The 20,409-nt window shown below is 45.0% G+C and overlaps 1 protein-coding gene across 2 annotated transcripts in view; it reads right to left on the bottom strand.

Moving 5' to 3' along the window:
• DMRT1 (doublesex and mab-3 related transcription factor 1) overlaps positions 1 to 20,409 on the bottom strand; it is a 92,128-nt gene that overhangs the window by 40,873 nt on the left and 30,846 nt on the right. The window contains exon 3 of one of the 2 annotated variants that reach the window (XM_069579383.1): positions 14,752 to 15,033. In XM_069579383.1, the coding sequence (XP_069435484.1) occupies positions 14,752 to 15,033 (282 nt within the window). Of the gene's footprint in view, positions 1 to 14,751; positions 15,036 to 20,409 lie in introns of both variants that reach the window. The other variant, XM_069579384.1, reaches the window with a different exon arrangement.

Raw genomic sequence — 20,409 nt, 5'->3', positions numbered from 1 at the left:
ATTCTATCACCTCATTTTCAACCATTATATAAATCTTTTCTAAGTAAGAGGGCAGACAAGCTGTACTTGGACTCAGTCATTAAAGGCAGACAGTTTTTCCCCTTTGGCTATTTCCAAGTCGGAAACCATTAAGAAGCCATGAAATCATTTAAAGTGAGGATCAATGGTCAGTTGACTGCATGGACACAGTTATCAATTAAGACTAGTGCTTCCCAGGGCTCTCTTAATGTGTATTCAAACAGCCTGGGGATCCTGTTAAAAAGCAGACTCTGACTCAGTAAGTGTTGGGTGGGGCCTCCCAGAGTGACATGCTCTCAATCAGCGTCTCAATCAGGAGATGCCAATTCTGCTCGATGGACTAAAATAAAGGATCCTTTCTCTCCTGCTTGTAGCCCATAGGGGCTGTGACCAAAGGAAGACCAATGGTTTACAGATATCAACTTTCTACCTGAACTGAGGGAAGGCGGGCTGATGTAAAAAGATTTAAATTTTTTCATTCTTTTTCTTTTTATATATGAAATTCTCCAGAGCTAAAGGATTTCCTTCAGGGGTCTGCTGTCATCTAGAATTCCTGCAGTGGGAGTAACAATCTCCGACACACATTAAAGAGCCATTTTTGCCTCTATAGCCCTGTGTCAAGTCAAACACAAAGTCTAAGTAATGAACACTGAATTAGAAACCGAGAGTAGACTTTTAAATTCAGTGCCCTAATGTAACCCATGGAGTCTCCACTCTGGGTGGTGAGTTGGGCACCTCTTCTTCCAGTTTCACAATATCTTACAGTCAAGCTCTTCAGGGAAAATGATTTTCTGCTTTTCCCATGTACAAGAAAACTGACAGGGCCTCCCTGGTGGCTTAGTGGTAGAGAATCCGCCTGCCAATGCAGGAGACAGGAGTCTGCTCCCTGATCGGGGAAGATCCCACATGCCTTGGAGCAACTAAGCCCGTGCACCGCTGTGGAGCCTGTGTGTAGAGCCTGCTTGCCGCAACTGCCGACGCCCCGGAGCCCACCCTCTGCAGGAAAAGAAGCCACCTCAGGGAGAAGCCCAAGCACCATAGCTAGAGAAAAGCCCAACGCAGCAACAAAGAGCCAGCACAGCCAAAAAAACAATAAATACAATTATGTATTAAAAAAACCCTGACGGGATTTGACCCTGAAGGCTCTGCAAAGTACCAAATCTTGTTCTTTTACTACGAATTTTACTGTAAAGCTTTTTAAAAAAAATTTCACTAGAGCAGGAGTCAGCAAGTGTTTTCTGGTAAATGGCCAGAGTAAATATCTTCAGGCTTTGCAAGCCACAGGTTCTCTAGAAATCAGTAAATGAATGGGCGTGGCTATGTTCCAGTAAAACTTTATTTATAAAAATACACCCTAGTCCTCAACCTCACTCCCAGTAGAATTCAGGGAGGCTGAAGACCCAGCAGCATCTAAACCTTGGTTCCACCCCTTGAGCATCAGATTTCAATGGTCTGGGATATGGCCTGGGCCCTGGGTTTTTTCAAAGCTCTCCAGGTAAATGCACCGTGACACCTGTGTTCTAGGATTACCTACGTATTTCCCATACCCAGAGAAGTATGAAATCCTCAGTATCAAGGAAAAAATACAAAACGTTAAGTCTGACAAACAGACTGACCAACTGCTGCCAATCCCAATGTGTATATTTGAAAAGAGATTCAGATAAACCATGGATTTTTTTTTCTTTCAACTAAATCTTGAAACAAACACAATTTCAAAATCCATTCAGGTGTTTGCTTTTCCTTAATTCCTTTTCTATGTTTTCAAAAAGCATCATATATACCACCATATGTAAAACACACAGCCACTGGGAAGCTGCTATATAACATAGGGAGCTCAACTCAGTACTCAGTGACAACCTAGAGGGGTGGAATGGGGTAAGGCAGGTTCAAGAGGGAGTGAACATGTGTATACTTAGGGCTGATTCATGATGTTGAATGGCAGAAGCCAACACAATATTGCAAAGCAATTATCTTCCGATTAAAAATAACTTTTAATGTAAAAAACTAAACAAGAAAGCATCAAATAATAAGGATTATTTGGAAATAGGTTTTGAACCCAGACTTTTGATTTCTCCAGTGAACTCCCAAAAAAACTGAGCTGTAAAAGACGGAAAAGATACAAAGGGTCAGACTCCACCAGAGGTTATTAAAATGTGAACTTACTGAGGTCCCCAGTCATTTCACCTGCTCCTAGAGGAATAATCTAACAAATAACCATCCATGTGACAACCTAGACATAAGCGAGAGAGCTGGTTTGATGCATTTCTAACTACACATGTAAACCTCTGCAACATGAAGTTAGAACTGAGTCGTGATTCACCCAGAAAGTCCAGAAAACAGCATGGAAAGATGAGATTTAAAACTCAAGATCACTTCTTGCTTCCTTCTTACTCCTTAAGAAAAAAAAAAAGACAAAATCACAGTCTGCAACTCTAGGTGAGACAAAAACAGGTAAATAAGGAAACCTCTGAAACATCCTGTTTTACTTTAAACTAGCAGTACTCAGTGGGGGGCAACGTGTCTCCTGGGGACATTTAGCAACTTCTGGAGACACTTTTAACTGTCACACTGCAGGGAGTATTGCTACTGGCCTCTAGTGAGCAGAGACCGTCCTCCCCTGCACAGGGCAGCCTCACAACACAGAACTGTCCACCGTTTTGATACCACCAAGCTTGAGAAAACTTGCTTTTAACTAACCTAACACTACCCCCTTGTGCTCAGCTCCTCACCTCCAGCTAAAACGCAAAGTTCTTCTGAAGGACACAAGGTGCTCACAAACGAAAGGTCCTGTTCAGCTCTGCTGAAAGGACGCAGTTTTTCTTTCGTTTATGCAACGCTCCCTTGTTTCTCCTCAAGATTTTATTTTTTTTATTCCTTTAAACAAACAAACCAAGTAAAACCTAAAAGTCCTGGATTCCAGTGAATTATGGCTATTATTATCAGCATGTGGTAGCTGGCAAGGAACAGGCATGTTTATAATCTTATTACCCACCCCAGGTCTCTGAACCAGAGTATGACCTACAGATAGGAGCTGGGCTGGCGGAGAACGTGCATGGTATTAGTATTAACCCCGGAGGAAAACCTAACAGCTTTGGGTTTTATTTTCTTAAACTGTTGAGAATATACAGTACAGTAAATCAGAAGCATAGGTTTCCTTCTTATATACCTCAGTCACCCTTTTTCTAAGTAATAACAATAAAATCCCAACAGAATGTAAAAATGTTAGACCCCATTTCCTTTAAAAAAAAAAAAATCCTAAATACTACTCACTGGTGGTCTATTAACACTTCAAATAGGAAGAGTCTGGTCTCACTCTGAACCAAACACTCCATCCAGGGACCGACTAAAAGAAGATTCCTCAAGACCAAGTACTGGTCTAGTTTATATCAAGCAGGGCTGAGCTGCACAGAATTAGAGTTGGTGAAGAAAGGGAATGGTCTTTGTAAGAAGAGTGACTGTATAGGTTAATAATCCTAATTGCAAGGAGGGGAGGTTCAGGACGGTGGGACACATGTACAGCCATGGATGATTCATGTCAGTGTCTGACAAAAACCACCACAATATTGTGAAGTAATTAGCCTCCAATTAAATAGATAAATTTTAAAAAAAAGAAAATAGGGTTGTTATAGCATACAAAGCTAAGACCCCAGCTCTGTAATTTTAAGATGCACAAATATGACTATATTTGCTTTAGTATTTTATATTAATAGTCTCAAAGTGTTTATATAATATTTTAATCGTATGTGATCATCTTTTTCCATTTAATGTGATACATTAAATATTTCAGTCATTCATAAATAAAACGAATAATCCTAATTGCCAAACCTTTGGTTTTAAGAATAGAAAAATTTCTATAAAGGAAAGCTTCACATGCTGGAATTATAGGTCTGGTGAAGTTAAGAGTGGAGGTTAGGGCTGACTTTTGCCCCCATTAAAGGATTTCTTGATTTTCTTTTAAATAATAATTGTATTTACTTTTGGCTGTGTTGAGTCTTCACTGCTGAGAGGGCTCTTCTCTAGGTGCAGCTACTGGGGCCACTCTTTGTTGTGGTGGCTTCTCTTGTTCCAGAGCACAGGCTGCAGGGTGTGCGGCCTCAAGCCGCAGCACGCGGGCTCAGCAGCTGCAGCCTGTGGGCTCTAGAGCGCAGGCTCAGTAGCTACGGCACACGCGCTTAGGTGCTCCACGGCATGTGAGGCCTTCCGGGATCAGAGACTGAGTCTGTGTCTCCTGCAATTGGCAGGTGGATTCTATACCACTGAGCCACCAGGGAAGCCTGGATTCCTTTAGTTTTAACAGAAGCTTCTTTTCAAACTATTTGAATGGGATGCCTGATCACACACTGAGTGTCTTCCTAGTCCAGGGACCTTATCTAGGCCAGGTGCTTCCCCTGGAGGCAACTGCCCATTCACCTTCTTAACTAGGCACCTGATTTATCCTCTCATACCCCACACATCATATCTGGAAGGAGTTATTTTTATATGATTGCTGTTATACACACAGTTCAGAGATTACTGAAATATCAACCAGCCCAATGCTGAGTCAGCGCCACAAGCAGACTCCCCACAGCTACACTCTGTTCCTCCCTTCTTGCTTCCCTGGAGGTTAGTTCTCTCTCCTGACTTTATTAGGAGTTAACCTCCTCTGCAGGGCCCACCTCACTTTCTCTAAGGTTCTACATTATGGAGTGCCTGTACCACTTCCCTCCCTAAAGCCAGGAAGAGAAAAGGGAACAGGCAGACTGGCCTGTGAGGACTCGGCCCCTGGCCCCAGGCACTCCTTCAATGGGGGAAGGAGCTGTGTTTGAGGGTCAGCACTTAGATATTGGAGAACGTAAGAACGGTTGTCCAGAAATGGAAGAGATGCTCTTCCTCCTTAGAGGAGATGGGAGGGGGAAAGCATGTGTATACAATATAGTAGAAAGGGCAAATAATTTAAGCAATGATAAATCTAAGGTGTTGAAAATTGTAACCCCCATGCTGCCCAAAGTTTCAAACTTGCTAAAGCACATGCTAAAGCTATGACACCTGCTAAAACAAAACAAAACTTATGTGGGCGAGCTCTTCAAGAAGGACAGGAGAGAAGCACCTAAATTCCAGGCAGGACTATAACAGAGGTTTTAAAACATAAGAACACCATGAGATGAACCATGGGAAAAACACCATAAGATGAACCATGGGAAAAACACAAACTCTGGAGAAGACATAGAATAGGAATTCGCATCATTTTATAAACTTTAGAAGACGGGAACTGCATATGAAACCAGATTACCACTGAGTTTATTAGCAGTCCACTTTGATTGTCCTTAGTAAAAAAAGAAAAGATGCAAATATCCCCACATTTACAAAAGTCCAAGTTAATTTGCTAAAACTTGTGTTGCTCAGTTGGCTGTTTTCCCATCAGCATCAGCGGTACAGACAGCAGTTTACTCCCTTACACAGTGACCCTTTGCATGTGCATGCTCAGGTGCTCCGTCATGTCTGACTCTTTGCAACCCGTGGACCATAGCCCACCTGTAGCCCACTGTCCATGGGCTTCTCCAGGCAAGAATACTGGAGTGGGTTGCCATGCCCTCCTCCAGGGGATAGTCCTGACCAAAGGATCAAACCCGCCTCTCTTGTGTTTCCTGCATTGGCAGACGGGTTCTCTACCACTAGCGCAATGGGCCCCAAATAATTCAGCTGCTGCAATCAGCAAATACGTATTTTTAAAAACAGTATGAAAAGAAATGAAATAAAACAAAACAGAAATATGAAAATTCACTGCATACAATATGGAAAGAGCTATTTCATAAAATTTTAATTTTGTGTTTGTATGTAGGTACAAATATATACTGGGTCACAAGATAAAACATTTCTTACTGTGGATCTTGGTCCAAAATGTCTGAAAGACATTGGTGTAAGAAGTAGGTGAAGGGAAATAAGGACCTTTAAAAACAGGTACATAGTAAGAAAAAATAAAACTCTGGAAAGGGTTCCTTTTCCTGGAAATTTGAACGGTTTTATGCATTTCCGGGGTTAACAAAAGAGAAGGGGGGTTCATTTGGAACCAGCCTCTGGGACCAGCCCAGCGCTTTCCTCATTTTTCCTAAACCACAAACTTACACAGGATTCTCTAGCTCCTTCAGAGCTAGAAAACTTGTATTTGTCTCATTCACAAATCGAAAACCACAAACCCTGACTTTCCAACCAAAGTCATACAGAGCCAGGCAGAAATCGTTCACATAAAAGCCAACAGGAAACAGCTTCAGTGAAAGAGCTGGTTTGTATTTTTAAATTTCTGTTAATAACTATCAAGACACAGCACTCTCCACTTTCTTTAACATGGAGACTCTCAGAGCATTACATATGCCTCTGTAGACAGGTGGAGGGGGCTTAGAAACGGTGGCATCCTTTATGAAACCTTCCTGAGAAATGTAACTGGCCGTATCTCACAGCTGGGGGGATGAGGTGGGATGGAAACCAGATACTTGAGTCCTCATAATGTAATCATCATGAACGCAGGAAGAAACTGCTCAGAGACATCATCAAACCTGGTTCCACTCACAAAGGGATTAGGAAGAGAAGGCAGCATGCAAGGCAAGTCAGCCTTGGAAGCGTCTCTGCTAAACTAAACCACCTTTCCCATTCTAAATGAAGGCCTATTATAATATATAATCATATTATATACTTAAATATATTTAAGTTAAATATATATACTATACAATTATATAAATACATTAAAATTTAAACACATTAAATATATATTTAATATATTTATTATATAATATGTAATTATAATTATATATATGGCATGCTGCAATTCATGGGGTTGCAAAGAGTCAGACATGACTGAGCAACTGAACTGAACATATATAATATGTAATTATAATATATAATAGGCCTATAATATAATATATAATCTGCCTATTACAAAGGCCTACTCGCTGCCCTTGGTTTTTAATAACTCTTCATGTTTTCACTGCTCCAAGATCAAATATGAAACATTTTGGGAGGGAGTCAGTCTGAAAATGAGAAGAAAAAATGCCTGTAACCACAACATTTGGGAACTTTGATTTTAGAACCAGAAGTATCAGAGACATCCATTTCTGTCCCCATCTTGATGGACAAATTTAATTAACCTTTGCTACTCTGTTCCAACCTACTGTTTTAGACAAAACTAGTGACCCACAAACAATATGTTACCATCAGAATTTCAATGGCGGCGACATCAAGAGATATAGCCCTATCAGCAGTATCGGGAAATAAGCCACTTGGATTAGCTGCTCCAAGAAATATGCATTATATTCACGTCACACATGAGCTGTCAGAAACATTAGGATACTTTTAGCATAAATCAGCAGTGTGAAGGGCATCTTATGAGCACCGAACATGATAGACTGCTTGTAGGGCAAGGTGAGCCTGTCTGGGGCCTCCTTCCAAGTGTGAGCACACGTGCGCCTGTCCTTTACCCAAACTGGCATCAAAAACTGGAACACAGGCTGGTGACCACTGATGGGCACCGCACCCAGTTCATGGTGGGTCAGGGGCATGGAAAGGTACTTCCCACACCAGACCCACGATGGGAGCCCACCTCTAAGTGACCCAGTGACTAGAGTGTATGAGAGAGAGAGATTTAGATGTGGTGAATACTGTCAGTACTGGGACTCTCCTATAATCTAGCATCTCAAGTCTCTGAAAACATCATATGTTTTATCTTATAACAGCTTACACCATAAGATGTAATATAACCCCTCATGGTTTCATACCAGGAAAACCAACCATGCGCTGCCCATGAGGAGGACAGAGATATGAGGGCACATGTGCACTCAGCCAGGCAAACCAGGGTTCCAAAAAGAGTGTTTTTGAAAAGAACTGTGATGAAAAAAGGAAGAAAAATGAAAGCATAAAATGAAGAGATAATCCCTTTTCCTCTGTTCCTTGGTCTTTCTATGAACCCTACTCCCAGGAGGTTGTGCATCTCAAGGAAATGCCTCAGGGTCAGGGTCTCCCAAGAAAGGGGGTGCTGAGAGCAATCTGTCCTGGGTACAGGCCGTAAGGGGGTACACTCTCTGAAGAGCACTTTTTACAACAATAAAACTAAGTCAACCTGCTTGTAATTATCATCAAGCAGGGGCAATTCTAAACAAGAGCAGTGATGAAATACTTGTCCTCACCCCGCCTCACCTCACGCACGGGCACAGCACCGCACAGAGCCCACCTTTCCACAAGGCAGCACGGGCCCTGGGAATCTCCAGACTCTGACCACAGCAGTGATCAGAGAACTGCGTGTGTCCTCTCTCACATCTACCCACCATGCGATGGCACTGGGAGGGACAGTGCAGCACAGGGCTAGGCGTGGGGCCGGCACTCAACGAATTAACGATTAACACACAGAGGAGCTCCTTACACACGCTCTGCAACAGGATGGAGACTTCTCACGACTGCATGCTTTTTGTTTTTCTGCTACTATATTCCTAATATAGCTCCAAAAAATAGGGCAAATCAGCCTCTGTTATGCATTCCCTTGTTTTGGTCTTTATCCAACTGATGAGGGCCACTTACCAGGACACAGAAATATGGACTCCCAAGAAATAGGAGACTCACTCATGCACATACTTAAAACTTTCTGAAAAGCAACTAATTTTATATCTTGTTGACATCTACTTAGGAAAAAAGTAAGCTAAAATGGCAAATGTAAATAGATGAGGTTTTGGCCACAAGCTCAACTAAATCAAATCTGAAAGCTTTTTAAAAACTGTGATCTAATTATCTAATTTTCAAACAGATTACAGAATTCCCAAATGACTGTATTATTTACTAACCCAATGCTGTTGTTTCAGAGATCAGACACAATCTCACAACAGACAGATAACGTCTTTCCTTCTGCCTCTAGTAAACTGTGGAGGAGTCCCTGGAGTAGATGAGCCCTTTCCAGGGTTTCCCAACTCAGTTCAGATTAAACTGGACTCATGTCAGAATTTACTGGGGTCTCTCAAAGGTTCCTAAGAATCCGAGGTCACCCTCCGTCTGGATTTCCTAGGATGTTTCTGGACCGCCTGGGCCATGCTGAGAAACAAACCCGAAGCATGGCCGGGGCCCAGCCCCTCCCCGAGATCCTCTCTGCCTCAGAGCAGCCTTCGAAAAGTACCTGCGGTTTCCAGAGGCCAGTTCCATTTTCCTCTGTAATCCAGCTGTTTTTAACCAAATACTCTGTGAAATGACTCTCCTGCTGCTGCGCTGCAGTGAAGGAAAATTCCGCACACCCGTCTCTCACCATGAATGAGCTCAGCTTCTAAAATACCCACCACCCTCCCTCAGCTTTGGTTCCAGACCAGGAGCCAGCAGAAATCCCGTCACCACCGGCATCAGTTCTTACAACACTGGCCCTCCTGCAGGAGCAAAAGCAAAGCACATCGTTCAACATTCATAACCTGTGCGCGAAAACCACCACTCCTTTCAGGAAAAGTGATGAAGGCCAGGTGGTGCCTGTCACGATCACGGCTGGTTCCTATCTAGAATGAGAGAGCACAGCAATTCCTCTGTGAAAACGCACGTCAGTGAGAAGGTGGTTTAGAGACAGAAGGAGAGGACTGTTTCCAGACGCACAGGCCTACTGCTGCCCCACACGCGCCTGACTGACAGGAGGGGTAGGAATCTGATGTGAAGGTCCAAGAAAGCTGGGTTTACTGTTTCTCCCTGAATGAGAACAATCTACTGAGGAACTGTTCCAGAAGAGAAAATAACAAATGTGGCCAAGACCAGACAGTCCACTTAAAGGGAAGTTCATAGCAGAGGCAATGTGACCCAAACCTGGGGATGTCTGACATCTTTACTTCACTGGCTTTAAACTTCCAGGCTCCAAAATGACTTGTAAGTTCAAACAGAAGGTTCTCCACGGCTGGTCTTCTGAACTAGGAAGCCCAAGCCCCGTGTCCCAGAAAGCAGGGTCTACTTGAGGTGCACGTGAGAGTCTCACAACAATGCTGGACTAACGTAAGGGCCTTCACAGGGCCGAGATGAAGAGACAGGAAAAGATCTGGAAGGAGGCTGAGACAACTGCCAGAGCCGGCATACGGAAGACCCTGAAGAGCTCTGCTGCTGTCAGGTGACACGACGCTGGTACGTGGCTTCCAGACTCTCTCGACTTCAGACCAGTACAACTTTTTAACACAAGGGTGGGAAAGACGGGGAAGAGCCTCCGGCTTCTTATATTGCTGAGGAAGGGCATTTACAGAAAGGAAAAAACAAAAAAAAAACAAAAGGAATCCTCATAACATTAAAAAAGAAGTTGGAAGGGGAAGGTCTCAATGAAAACAATTGAATAATTTAGGTGTTAGAGAAACCCCCTTGTCTCAGTTTTCCTCATTTCTTTGTAAACCAGCACTAGCAACAGCCTGCATTCAAGACAGTGAATCACAAAATGCATTTCCAGTAAAATAAAGAACAAGCTGGCACCTACTGTCCACCACTGGTATCTAAACTGAATAATGCACCAAGAACGTAAATTACATCTGGAGGTATTGACGGGGAAGAAAAATGTCAGTATCAATTATTTTTCTACGAAATGACTGTCTAATCTAGAAATCCTAAAATAAGCACCTATAAAATTATTAGAATTACAGAGCTCACACAAGTGACCTGATACAAAATAAATACACCACATCAGCAGAGTATCAACAGAAATGTATGTGTCTGTAATCCCCCTCTAAAAATCAAATTAGGGTGGTTAGCTCTAATAGCCCAAGGCAAATACCACATCTAATTCCCTTTTCCTGAGGAAAGAAATTACACGTTTTAAACTGAAAATGGTCCTACTGATTCCGCTTCTGTGTGCTTGAAAACTCTGTTTTTAAAGGACTGTCAGTGTCTGCTCACCAACAAATAGTGGCCAAATCCCACTTCACTCTAAAAAGAGAAGCAGGGAAGTGAGTGATGGGACTGGAGTGGAAGCCCAGTGGAGCACAGGAGTGTCTGCAGAGAGAGCGCCTCACCCAGAGAAAGAAGGCCCAGGACTGGGGCCGTGTTCCTCAGGGAGCCACTTCCTCTTTCTTAGCCAGTCAACCGGGAGTCTGATGTGACCAGATGCATATTATCCCGGGGGCCGGAGAGTGCAACCCATAGGGCTGAGGCGGGCACACAACTGATCTGAATGCTCCTGTTTTGTCTCCACAACTGAAGTAGACTTGCATTCTACCACCTTCTCCTTGATACACCCTTCTTCTAAGTTTAGAAATTTCAAAAATCAATGGCTTTATTAACGGTTAATTACACTTGTCTCCCTGGGAGCGGGAGCCAGGAGCAAGCCTTGGCTGGCTATCCCTCTCCCCCACCTCTGGCCCTCTTGGGGGACCCCGAGGGCACAGAAGTGGAGGCGCTGCGACTGCGCACAGCGCACATGCTCCAGAAGCATTCTGTGAGCTGAGGCTGTTCTGATGTTGAATCACACTAATAAAAAGAGGAGGCAGTGTGAAAGCCAGGGCCCCAGCAGGCTGCTGGGTACAGGACGGAGAACACAGCAGGCAGGCAGCCATCAAAAAAGGCGCCTCTTCCAAGTGCCCTGCGGGGTCCTCCCGCCACAGCAGGCAAGTGCTGAAGGGCCATCCCAGTAAAGCCCCCGGGGGCGGGGGGGAGGGGCGCGCGTTTCTCTGTGCACCAAGGCCTAGCCATCCCGTTTATTTCCTGCCTGCCTGTGTCTGTTTCAAACTCCGGGCTACACAGATGAGTCCCCATTCTCATATACCAGGTGATAACAGCCTTTCCCCAAGACCTACTTTTCGATATTTTGTCCTTTTGGTTCAGCGGTAGATCCCTGGCAGAGAGTGGGACCTCAGGGCATCACTGTTTCATAATCGAATGCATTCCAGTGAGCTGGATAATCATAAACAGATGACTGCATCTTAAGACTGAACCACCAGAAGGAAGGAGTCACCTCTGCTGCCAAGTGACCACACCCCAACTGTTCCTGGAACCGGAGTCTCCACCTCTGGTGGTACAAGCTTCTGAAAAGCTAATCCAGGGGGCGCCGGCCATGGGGACTGCAAGGAGAGCCCAGATACAGCTCAGCGTCCTCCCATATTTATTTCTGCTCCCGTGATATGCACCTCTCCCTTGTCAACCTGGTACAACATGTTTATTTAAAAGGTAATGTTGCCGTGGAGGAGTGCACCAGGCAATAAACAGCTTTTGCAGGCAATTAAATGCAGAAGCGAAATTGAGCTGCTGGTCAGTGGAACCAGCCATTCATCGTGAGTTTGTTCCAGTGTCACAAATGTTATTCCTGTTTCACAACAAGACAGGAACCCGTGATTGGGCCACAAATCTCCAGAGGCTGGAGGCAGACCTGAAGGGACTAAAGCAGCTCTCGACATGAGTGCAGGGCATCACCAAGGAAGAGTCCTGGGATGTTGGCCCTGGAGAATGCTCTAGCTTTTTTAAAAAATAATCTTTTCACTGAGTAGGTGTTCAATAATTACTTGTGACTTGCATGACTTTATAGGGAGAATTATAGGAAGTCTCAACTCTACAATGAAATGTCAATGATTCCTTTTTGTAAATAATTCAGGACCCTCTCCACTAATTTCTAAGAAGTCTGGCTTTAAAAAATTATGACAATCTCCACTAGAATCGATGTTTTCTAGGAACCAAAAAGGAGCTCTTTGTTCTGAAAACATTTCACACTGTTCCCCACAAACACACCGATACACAAAGCAGCAAGGGAAGGAAAATAACATCATAGCCACCACTCTGGTGAAGAGTGAGGAGGGAGTCGGATCTTAGCAAGGGAGAGTCAAGACAGTAGATGGTGGAGATGCTGCTTAAGCTTCAGGCCCTTCAGGTGGAGCCAGGGTCAGACCAAGGGGGAAGGTCCAGTGAGGGAGACCAGCTCAGGGCCCTCCAGGTGCAGCTGTGGGACACCTTCCACAAGGGAGACAGGAAAGCAAGGCTACAACAAGGAGAGGGCCACTGCACCCTCTCCCCTCCGGGGAAGCTTCCACCAGGAATGGGCAAGGCACTGTCCACAGAGCAGAGCCAGGGCGCCCTCCTGACACAGCACAACAGCCAGGTGGGCACAGGCTCTGCCCCAGATCACCATTCCCTACACCCCTGCCATAGTGACTCGTTGAAAAAGTGAGCTGTTCATTTCCTATCCCTTAAACACTGGTTGTAAGTATTATTGCTAGGTGTTTCTATTTAATTATTGCTTCCTTATAACATATATGGGGTTTTGCTGGTGGCTCAGCAGTAAAGAACTGGCCTATAATGCAGGAGACCACCTGCAATGCAGGAGATTCAGGTTTGATCCCTGAGTGGAGAAGATGCTCTGGAGAAGAAAGTGGCAACCCACTCCAGTATTCTTGCCTGGAGAATCCCATGGACAGAGGAGCCTGGAGGGCTATAGTCCATGATGTCATAAAGAGTCAGACACAACAACTAACAACAAATAAATTTGTTTAGCAACTAAACAAATAAGATACTTCTTTCTCCTTTCTTAGAAGAGTATCTCTAACAGAAATCAACCTAAAACATGTCCCAAATCATAAAACCCAACTGGCACTTTGAAAGGCCTACAGGACTCCAGCCTGCAGATCTATAAATCACTGAATTTCCTTTACACTCACATCAGCTGTAAATTCCCACACCTTTTTAAAAGTATGATTCTAAAAGTAAAACTCTTATAACTAACAAAAATGAGTAGCCCAGAGGATTAAAGCTGACATATGACTATTACAAGGAAGTCAGATCTGTAAGGCCAGTGTGAGAGCCCAAGAAAGAGGTGAAGTGAGTATCGACAACTTCTCCACACCAACAAATGCAAAATGGAACAGAACTGCCCAGAAGAAAATGTCAACGTGCATTTTTCAGAAGTGGATATAAAAAGGTCAAAGATTTTCCCTAAACTCCCCAAATACATATACCTCAGTGTGCTGGAATCAATGTGGAAAGCCCACACACAGTAAATGCGCCCAAAATGAGAACAATTCTCGCACACTTGGTATTCTACAGGTGGAGGGGATTTGGAGGCGCTGCTTCTAAGTGCTTATGCGTGCACATTCTCACAACATGCTAATCCAGCCTGGGAACGCTATCCTTTCCAGGCCTTGAATATGCCGCTGACAAACTGGCATGAGAGAAATGGTGAAAACGGAGAAGCAGAATGGTGCCGAATAAATGCTCCCTGATAATACAAAATGCTTTGTTTTACCCCAAATATTAAAAGCTCTTGATTGCGCAATATTTCAGAAACACACACTTAGTGTATGAAAGACTGACTTTCACTCCCAGATAAAAATGCTCTCAAGTTGGCCCAGCACAGCAGTGACCTAGTTCTTCTCTCACCTTTCTTCCATGCGAACAAACAGATCATTCTGCATATCCCTTCCAGGGTGCAAACGCCACCAAGGTTACTCCCACCCAGAAGGCTGAGTCCAGTATTCTCTAAGCTGCTCTAAAGAGTGAGGGCAAGGCTGGAGGAGGTGAGGCCTCACACGTAAGCCACTTACGGAACTGATTCTGGCCCACTGGGTGTTTACACAGAGTGACACTGAAGTATGAGAAAGTAAAATTCCAAAATGCAAACAAATGCACGCATATTCTTTACAATTCCTTTCAGTCAAAGTCTGAGGGTAAATGATGTTACGGGTAGAGTGAAGACTTTCTACACGTTTTGCATAACGGCACACATGAGTGCTGGTTTGGGTGTATACGTATGTGTGTGGTTTCAAACATCCAGTTCACTCTCTGGGTAAAACCTACCTGCCACTGGTTTCCTGTCTGACCAGGCACATAAGGTGCTGGGAGGCTCCGGAGGCTGCTCTTCACCGGGGAGCCCCCGAGGGGGTTTCCCACGTCCCCGGAAGAGGAGTCAGCAGCCAAGGCCATGGAGTACTGCGGGTAGTTGTACAGATTGTTGTAGTAGGGAAACAGCGACGGCTGGTAGAAGCTGCTGTAGTAGGTGGAGTCGGAAACGAGATCGGGTGCGTTCTCCACATGCCCTCTGCTGGTGACAGCAGGAATATCCTGGATGACCATCCGCCCCTCTAGAAAGAAAACGAGAACAGGGGATCAGTCTCAGGACCACAAAATTCTACCTGCACACCTTGCCAACACACGGCCTCCCTCCTCAAGCTCTGCAGAGCTTCAGAGCAAGGCTCCGGAACACGCTGCTTGCCCTGTGGCCAGAACACAGCAGAGTTCTGAAGGCTGGAGTAACTCGGGCAGCGCAGCTGACAGGCACCGGTGATTATTTTTACTGAGAATGCCAAAAATATTTCAGGCAGGGGTCATTTTAATTACATAAAACCTGACCACATCTAACTTCTACAGAGGAATTTCCTACCCTAATGTCAAGAAATTAGAGATCAAATCTAGCTAAGTTGGCTATCTGCAAGTCTTACAACAAAATTAATTGTACTTCACTTTAAATGAAGTAATAAGAAAATCTAGATGCCTTTTCTCGGAGAAGGCAATGGCAACCCACTCCAGTACTCTTGCCTGGAGAATACCATGGACGGGGGAGCCTGGTGGGCTGCAGTCCATGAGGTCGCTAAGAGTTGGGACACCACTGAGCAACTTCACCTTCACTTTTCACTTCCATGCACTGGAGAAGGAAATGGCAACCCACTCCAGTGTTCTTGCCTGGAGAATCCCAGGGACAGAGGAGCCTGGCAGGAGGCCGTCTATGGGGTCGCACAGAGTCGGACACGACTGAAGCGACTTAGAAGCAGCAGCAGATGCCTTTTCTATGTGTCTGTCCACATCAGTATGTCTGAAGGCAAAGCAAGAGGCTAAGAGTTTAAGCAAACATTGGTTTCTTTCTTCTCCTTCCAACTGATCATTCTTTATCCTTCCCAAGGCTGGATAATGGTATAGACCTGGGAGACAAACTTCTGTAAAAGGTGACTGAGTGTCTATTGTAGACTTTGTGGCCATTCTGTTGTGGAACATACAGGCTGCTGGGTGCTTGCATTGCAATAAAACTTTATTCACAAATACAGGCCACAGGCCCAAGTGACCCACAGGCTCAAGTTTGCAGCCCAGGGTCTAGACGTTAAACCGCCAATTCCAATCAATAACTGAATGGACTCCTAAGTCATCTCTCCAACTTTTTTTTTCCCTCCAACACTTTTTATTAAACAATGTTCTAAGAGTTGGCCAGGTACCTGAAATGGCTACAAGGTGTTAGGCTGCCCTGCCCACGTGGAATCTTCAGTTTAGGATAAATAATGGGATTACAAACTATAACAAGGACTCTCATACAGAAATACCTATGAACAATAATGCAATCTCAAAGGGTAGAAAGATGACACACAGCCTAGAAAGGAAATATAGAGACTGCCATTAAATAAAAACAAAAACCGCACCTGAGTTTCACTTTAAAAGAGGAGCAGGGGATTTCCCTGGTGGCCCAGTGGCTAAGATTTCACACTCCCAATGCAGGGGACATGGGGTTGATCCCTGGTCAGGGAACGAGATCCCACATGCCACAATTAAGAGTTTGCATGCCACAAGTAAAGATTTCATAGGCTGCAATTAAAAGATTCCATGTGCCATCACTACTATCTGGCACATCCAAATAAACAGAGGAGCAGAAACTAGGTGAAAATGAGAAAAGCAGGCTTTCCTGGTGGCTCAGTGGTAGAGAATTACCTGCCAATGCAGGAGACGCAGGAGACATGGGTTTGATCCCTGGGTGGGGAAGATCCCCTGGAGAAGGAAATGGCAACCTGATTCAGTACTCTTACCTGGGAAATGCCATGGACAGAGGAGCCTGGCGGGCTACAGTCCATGGGGGTCTTTGAGTCAGACATGACTGAGGGTGAGCACAAGAGAAAGAGAAAACCGAAGACAGGGCAGCAAGGACAGGGATGGAAGCAGGAACCGTGGGGGGACTTTGCGGTGATGGACCAGCCCGTGAGCTGAAGACTTGGGTGAGAAAAGAGCAAGAGAGGGCCAGGGTGACAGGCGGGCTGTAGACAGGCGAGGGAGAGCCCGAGATGGCTCTCTCAGCTCTCGCCAGGGTGTGGTGCAAACTGCTGAGGGTTTTTGAGCAAAGGAGCACAGAGCTGCACTGTGGGGGGATTCAGCTGGATAGCGATTCTCAAGACAAGTGAAGGGAAGACAAGCCCGGGGCAGGAGAGCCAGCAGGGAGCCGCTGAAGCAGTCAGGGAGAGACACAGCAGTGTGCAAATAGCAGCTGGGGAAGGCTGTGCCAGGGACATGGAGGAGGGAGGCGCGGAAACGCATCAGAACTCAGGAGCGAGGGGCATCAGGAACTGAGACGCGGAAGAAGGGGAAGGGCAGGAGACCTAGGCGGCAGCAGAGACCGAGGGTAAGCTCTGCTGCATCACGGGCCGCGGGGCACATGTGTGGGGAGGTGAGTGAGGATGAGAAGCTTGGCACTTGCACTCATGGGAGAGGTTGAGATTCGGGAGTCACCACCCGGAGATGTGGACTGCAGCTGGGAAGAGCAGGAGGAAGGTGTAGGGAAGAGCATGTTACAAAAGGAGAAAAGAGCACCAAGGCCAGGACCCTGGAGGACAGAGGCGAGCACGTAACGGCACAGACGACGAAGTCGACAGGGACCTAGCAGGGCAGGCCACAGTGTCCACCGCTGCTAAGAGATCAAGCAAAATTAGTTCTGGAAAAGAGCCACAGGCGGCTGGGCCTTTAGGGCCTCATGGTTTTAGCACAGTGAGAGAAGAAGATGCCTGCAGGAGATGAAGAGCAAGTGAGCTCTGTGAATATGGTGACAAGCCTTCTCTCTGGTAGGAAGGAAGGGACACCCAGCGAGCGGCACCCTCCCCCCCCTGCAAAATGCTCGCTGTGCATCCTCGTGCTGAGCACACTGCCAGACACATGGGGATAAGAATCTGCAGCAAAGATCAATGAACAGGTTTTCTTCCAAGTAGCCTAGCATCAAAATAAATATGAGAAAAGACCAGAAGCTCCAAGGAGTAATAAGATGTTACTTCATTTTTAAAACACAGAGAAGGGTTGAGCACACACAGGCAGGGGGAAGCTCATGAAGAGAATTCTCAAGACTAGTAACACGTGGTCCAGAGCAGGTGCTCAGAAAGGGTCATCTGGCTGAACATGGGGAAGGCATGACTAAACGTGCATCCTCTGGAAGGTTCGAGAGACAGCTACAACAAAATGTATTTTTACAGCCTCATTTTACAGTCAGCACTGAAGTCTCTTCTCTGCTGGGACACCACGTCCATCCACCGTAGGCTCCTGGCAAAGCCTCATCAGGGACACCACCTTACAACATCTCTTGCCTTCCTCCCTACTCATCCTCCCAACCAAGAGATTAGAAGCTCCAATCCCATTACTCTATCCAGTCTGGAGATGGCACGTGCCCGTCTCACCTCCTGAACTTCCCTCGGTCCTTCCTCTTATTTTAAACCCCGTTTAGTGGCAAGTATGTGGTTTTCAGTATTTAGTTCTTTTGTTTTCAGTGTCATGTCTTTACTGTTAAACTTTTTTGCTAAAAGCAATACAAGTTTGGCAAAAAATGATACATTATATGGTTACTTAAAAAAAGGAGTGAATGACATTCTTACCATCCAGTCATAAGCATTAGTGGGACATCCATACACAATCTCATAGGCATTTCAGATGCTCATCCCTGCCTCTAGAGTTAAAAACACTGGGTACCCTCAGGGACTGCCACTGAAAACCAAGCTTCTTAATAAAGAAAACAAAATATAATAGGAGGTAAAGAATTAAACAGAAACCCAAAGACACTGGCATTCTCGCATCAGGGCACAGGTTCAAGAATTTCTACATCATAACCCTAGTCAGGACCTTTGATCAGGCCTCAGTTTATCCAGCGACAAAATGTTGTCAGTAATAATCCTCAAGGTAACAAGAATGGCTTCAATAAACTTCAGACTAAACCTCAAATAAAATGCTACATCAGATCAAAGAAAGGATTTATTTTGCTACAGATGACAGTAATTCATTAAAATGCCATCACCTTTTCACTTACCATGTTTTATTCCCTCTTTCAAAGTATATTGAGCTTTAAGAATAAATTAAGACATATATTGGAAAACTTTTGATTCATACCAATATTCACATAATAAAAATCACTTGAGCTTTGTAAGAGTAAATGCCTAAATATTTTAGACTTAAAATGTTTAAACACTCTTAAAAAGTGACATTTTAAAAAGCACTGGGAAAGGGCACCCACCCCAGGGACATGAGGAACTACCCAATTCTGTATTTTATAAACCACCAAATTGTATCTTAAAGATCCAAATTAAAACTTTACTTAAAATGACAGCTTCATGCTTCTCAGCCTTGATGTGCTCATTACCAGTAGGTAGGCATTTCCCAGGGCTGAAATAAAACACCCAGGAAACTACACGTGTCTCACCCAGCGGTGCTCAGTGTGGGCCTCGAGTCAGCGGCACAGCCACCAGCTGGAAACTTACACAGAACATTCTCAGACCCACCCCAGCCCCACAGAATCAGAAATTCTGAGGGCTGGCCAAGTATCCTGAGTTTTAAACAAAGCCTTCAATAGGTCCTGATACACTCAAAAGCTCAACAACCACTGGCCTCACGATTCAAAGCAACTGCTCCATAAATTTCCCCTAAAACACGTGATCCCTGAAGGGATTACTGTGACAGCACTGTCGCTGTTTAGTCACCAAGTCGTGTCTGACTCTTTTATGACCCCACCATGGACCGCAGCCCGCCATGTCCCTTTGTCCATAGGATTCTCCAGGCAAGAATACTGGGGTGGGTTGCCATGCCCTCCTCCAGGGGATCTTCCCAACCCAGAGATTGAACCCAAGTGTCCTGCTTGACAGGTGGATTCTTTTACCACTGAGCCGCATGGGAAGCTGCAACTGCCCCATAAATTTCCCTAAAAAAACAGTGACTCCTGACTGGATTGTTGTGACGGTGCTGACTGGCTATCAAACGAGAGCATACAAATTAATTCCCCTGGATAGAGAAATTGGGCTGCTACAGAAACCGCTGCAGAGCTTGGTTCACAAGCTGTAGCTGCTCTGCGTATACTGCTGCCAGACGGTTCTAACTTTCATGGCCCACACTGGAGCTTTGACAAACTATACTACTGCTCATCAGGCTTTTGGATTATCAAGAGGAGCAGGCAGTGCAGAAATAATCTGTTCTTGACCTTAAGGTGTATTCTGGTACTTATATTTTACTTTTTTCATTAGTTATCACAGAACAACCATGTCCTGGTGTTGCAAAAGGCACAAAGAAACATTCAAAATGTTTCATTTCTTCTTAAGAGTGAGTTATCTATTTGGTGAAGTTATGTGTTAGACCAGGAATCCAACAAGCCAGTAACCCAATGGCCACGATGACAGTGTAGGCAGACGTCACCATCAGCAAAGACAGAGGTGACTCAGAGATGGTGGGGCAGGGAGGAGA

Source organism: Ovis canadensis, chromosome 2 (genome assembly GCF_042477335.2).
Source record: "Ovis canadensis isolate MfBH-ARS-UI-01 breed Bighorn chromosome 2, ARS-UI_OviCan_v2, whole genome shotgun sequence".
Lineage (NCBI taxonomy): Eukaryota > Metazoa > Chordata > Mammalia > Artiodactyla > Bovidae > Ovis > Ovis canadensis.
Note: the sequence above shows the minus strand (reverse complement) of the source record. Positions and strands in the feature narration are given on the sequence as shown.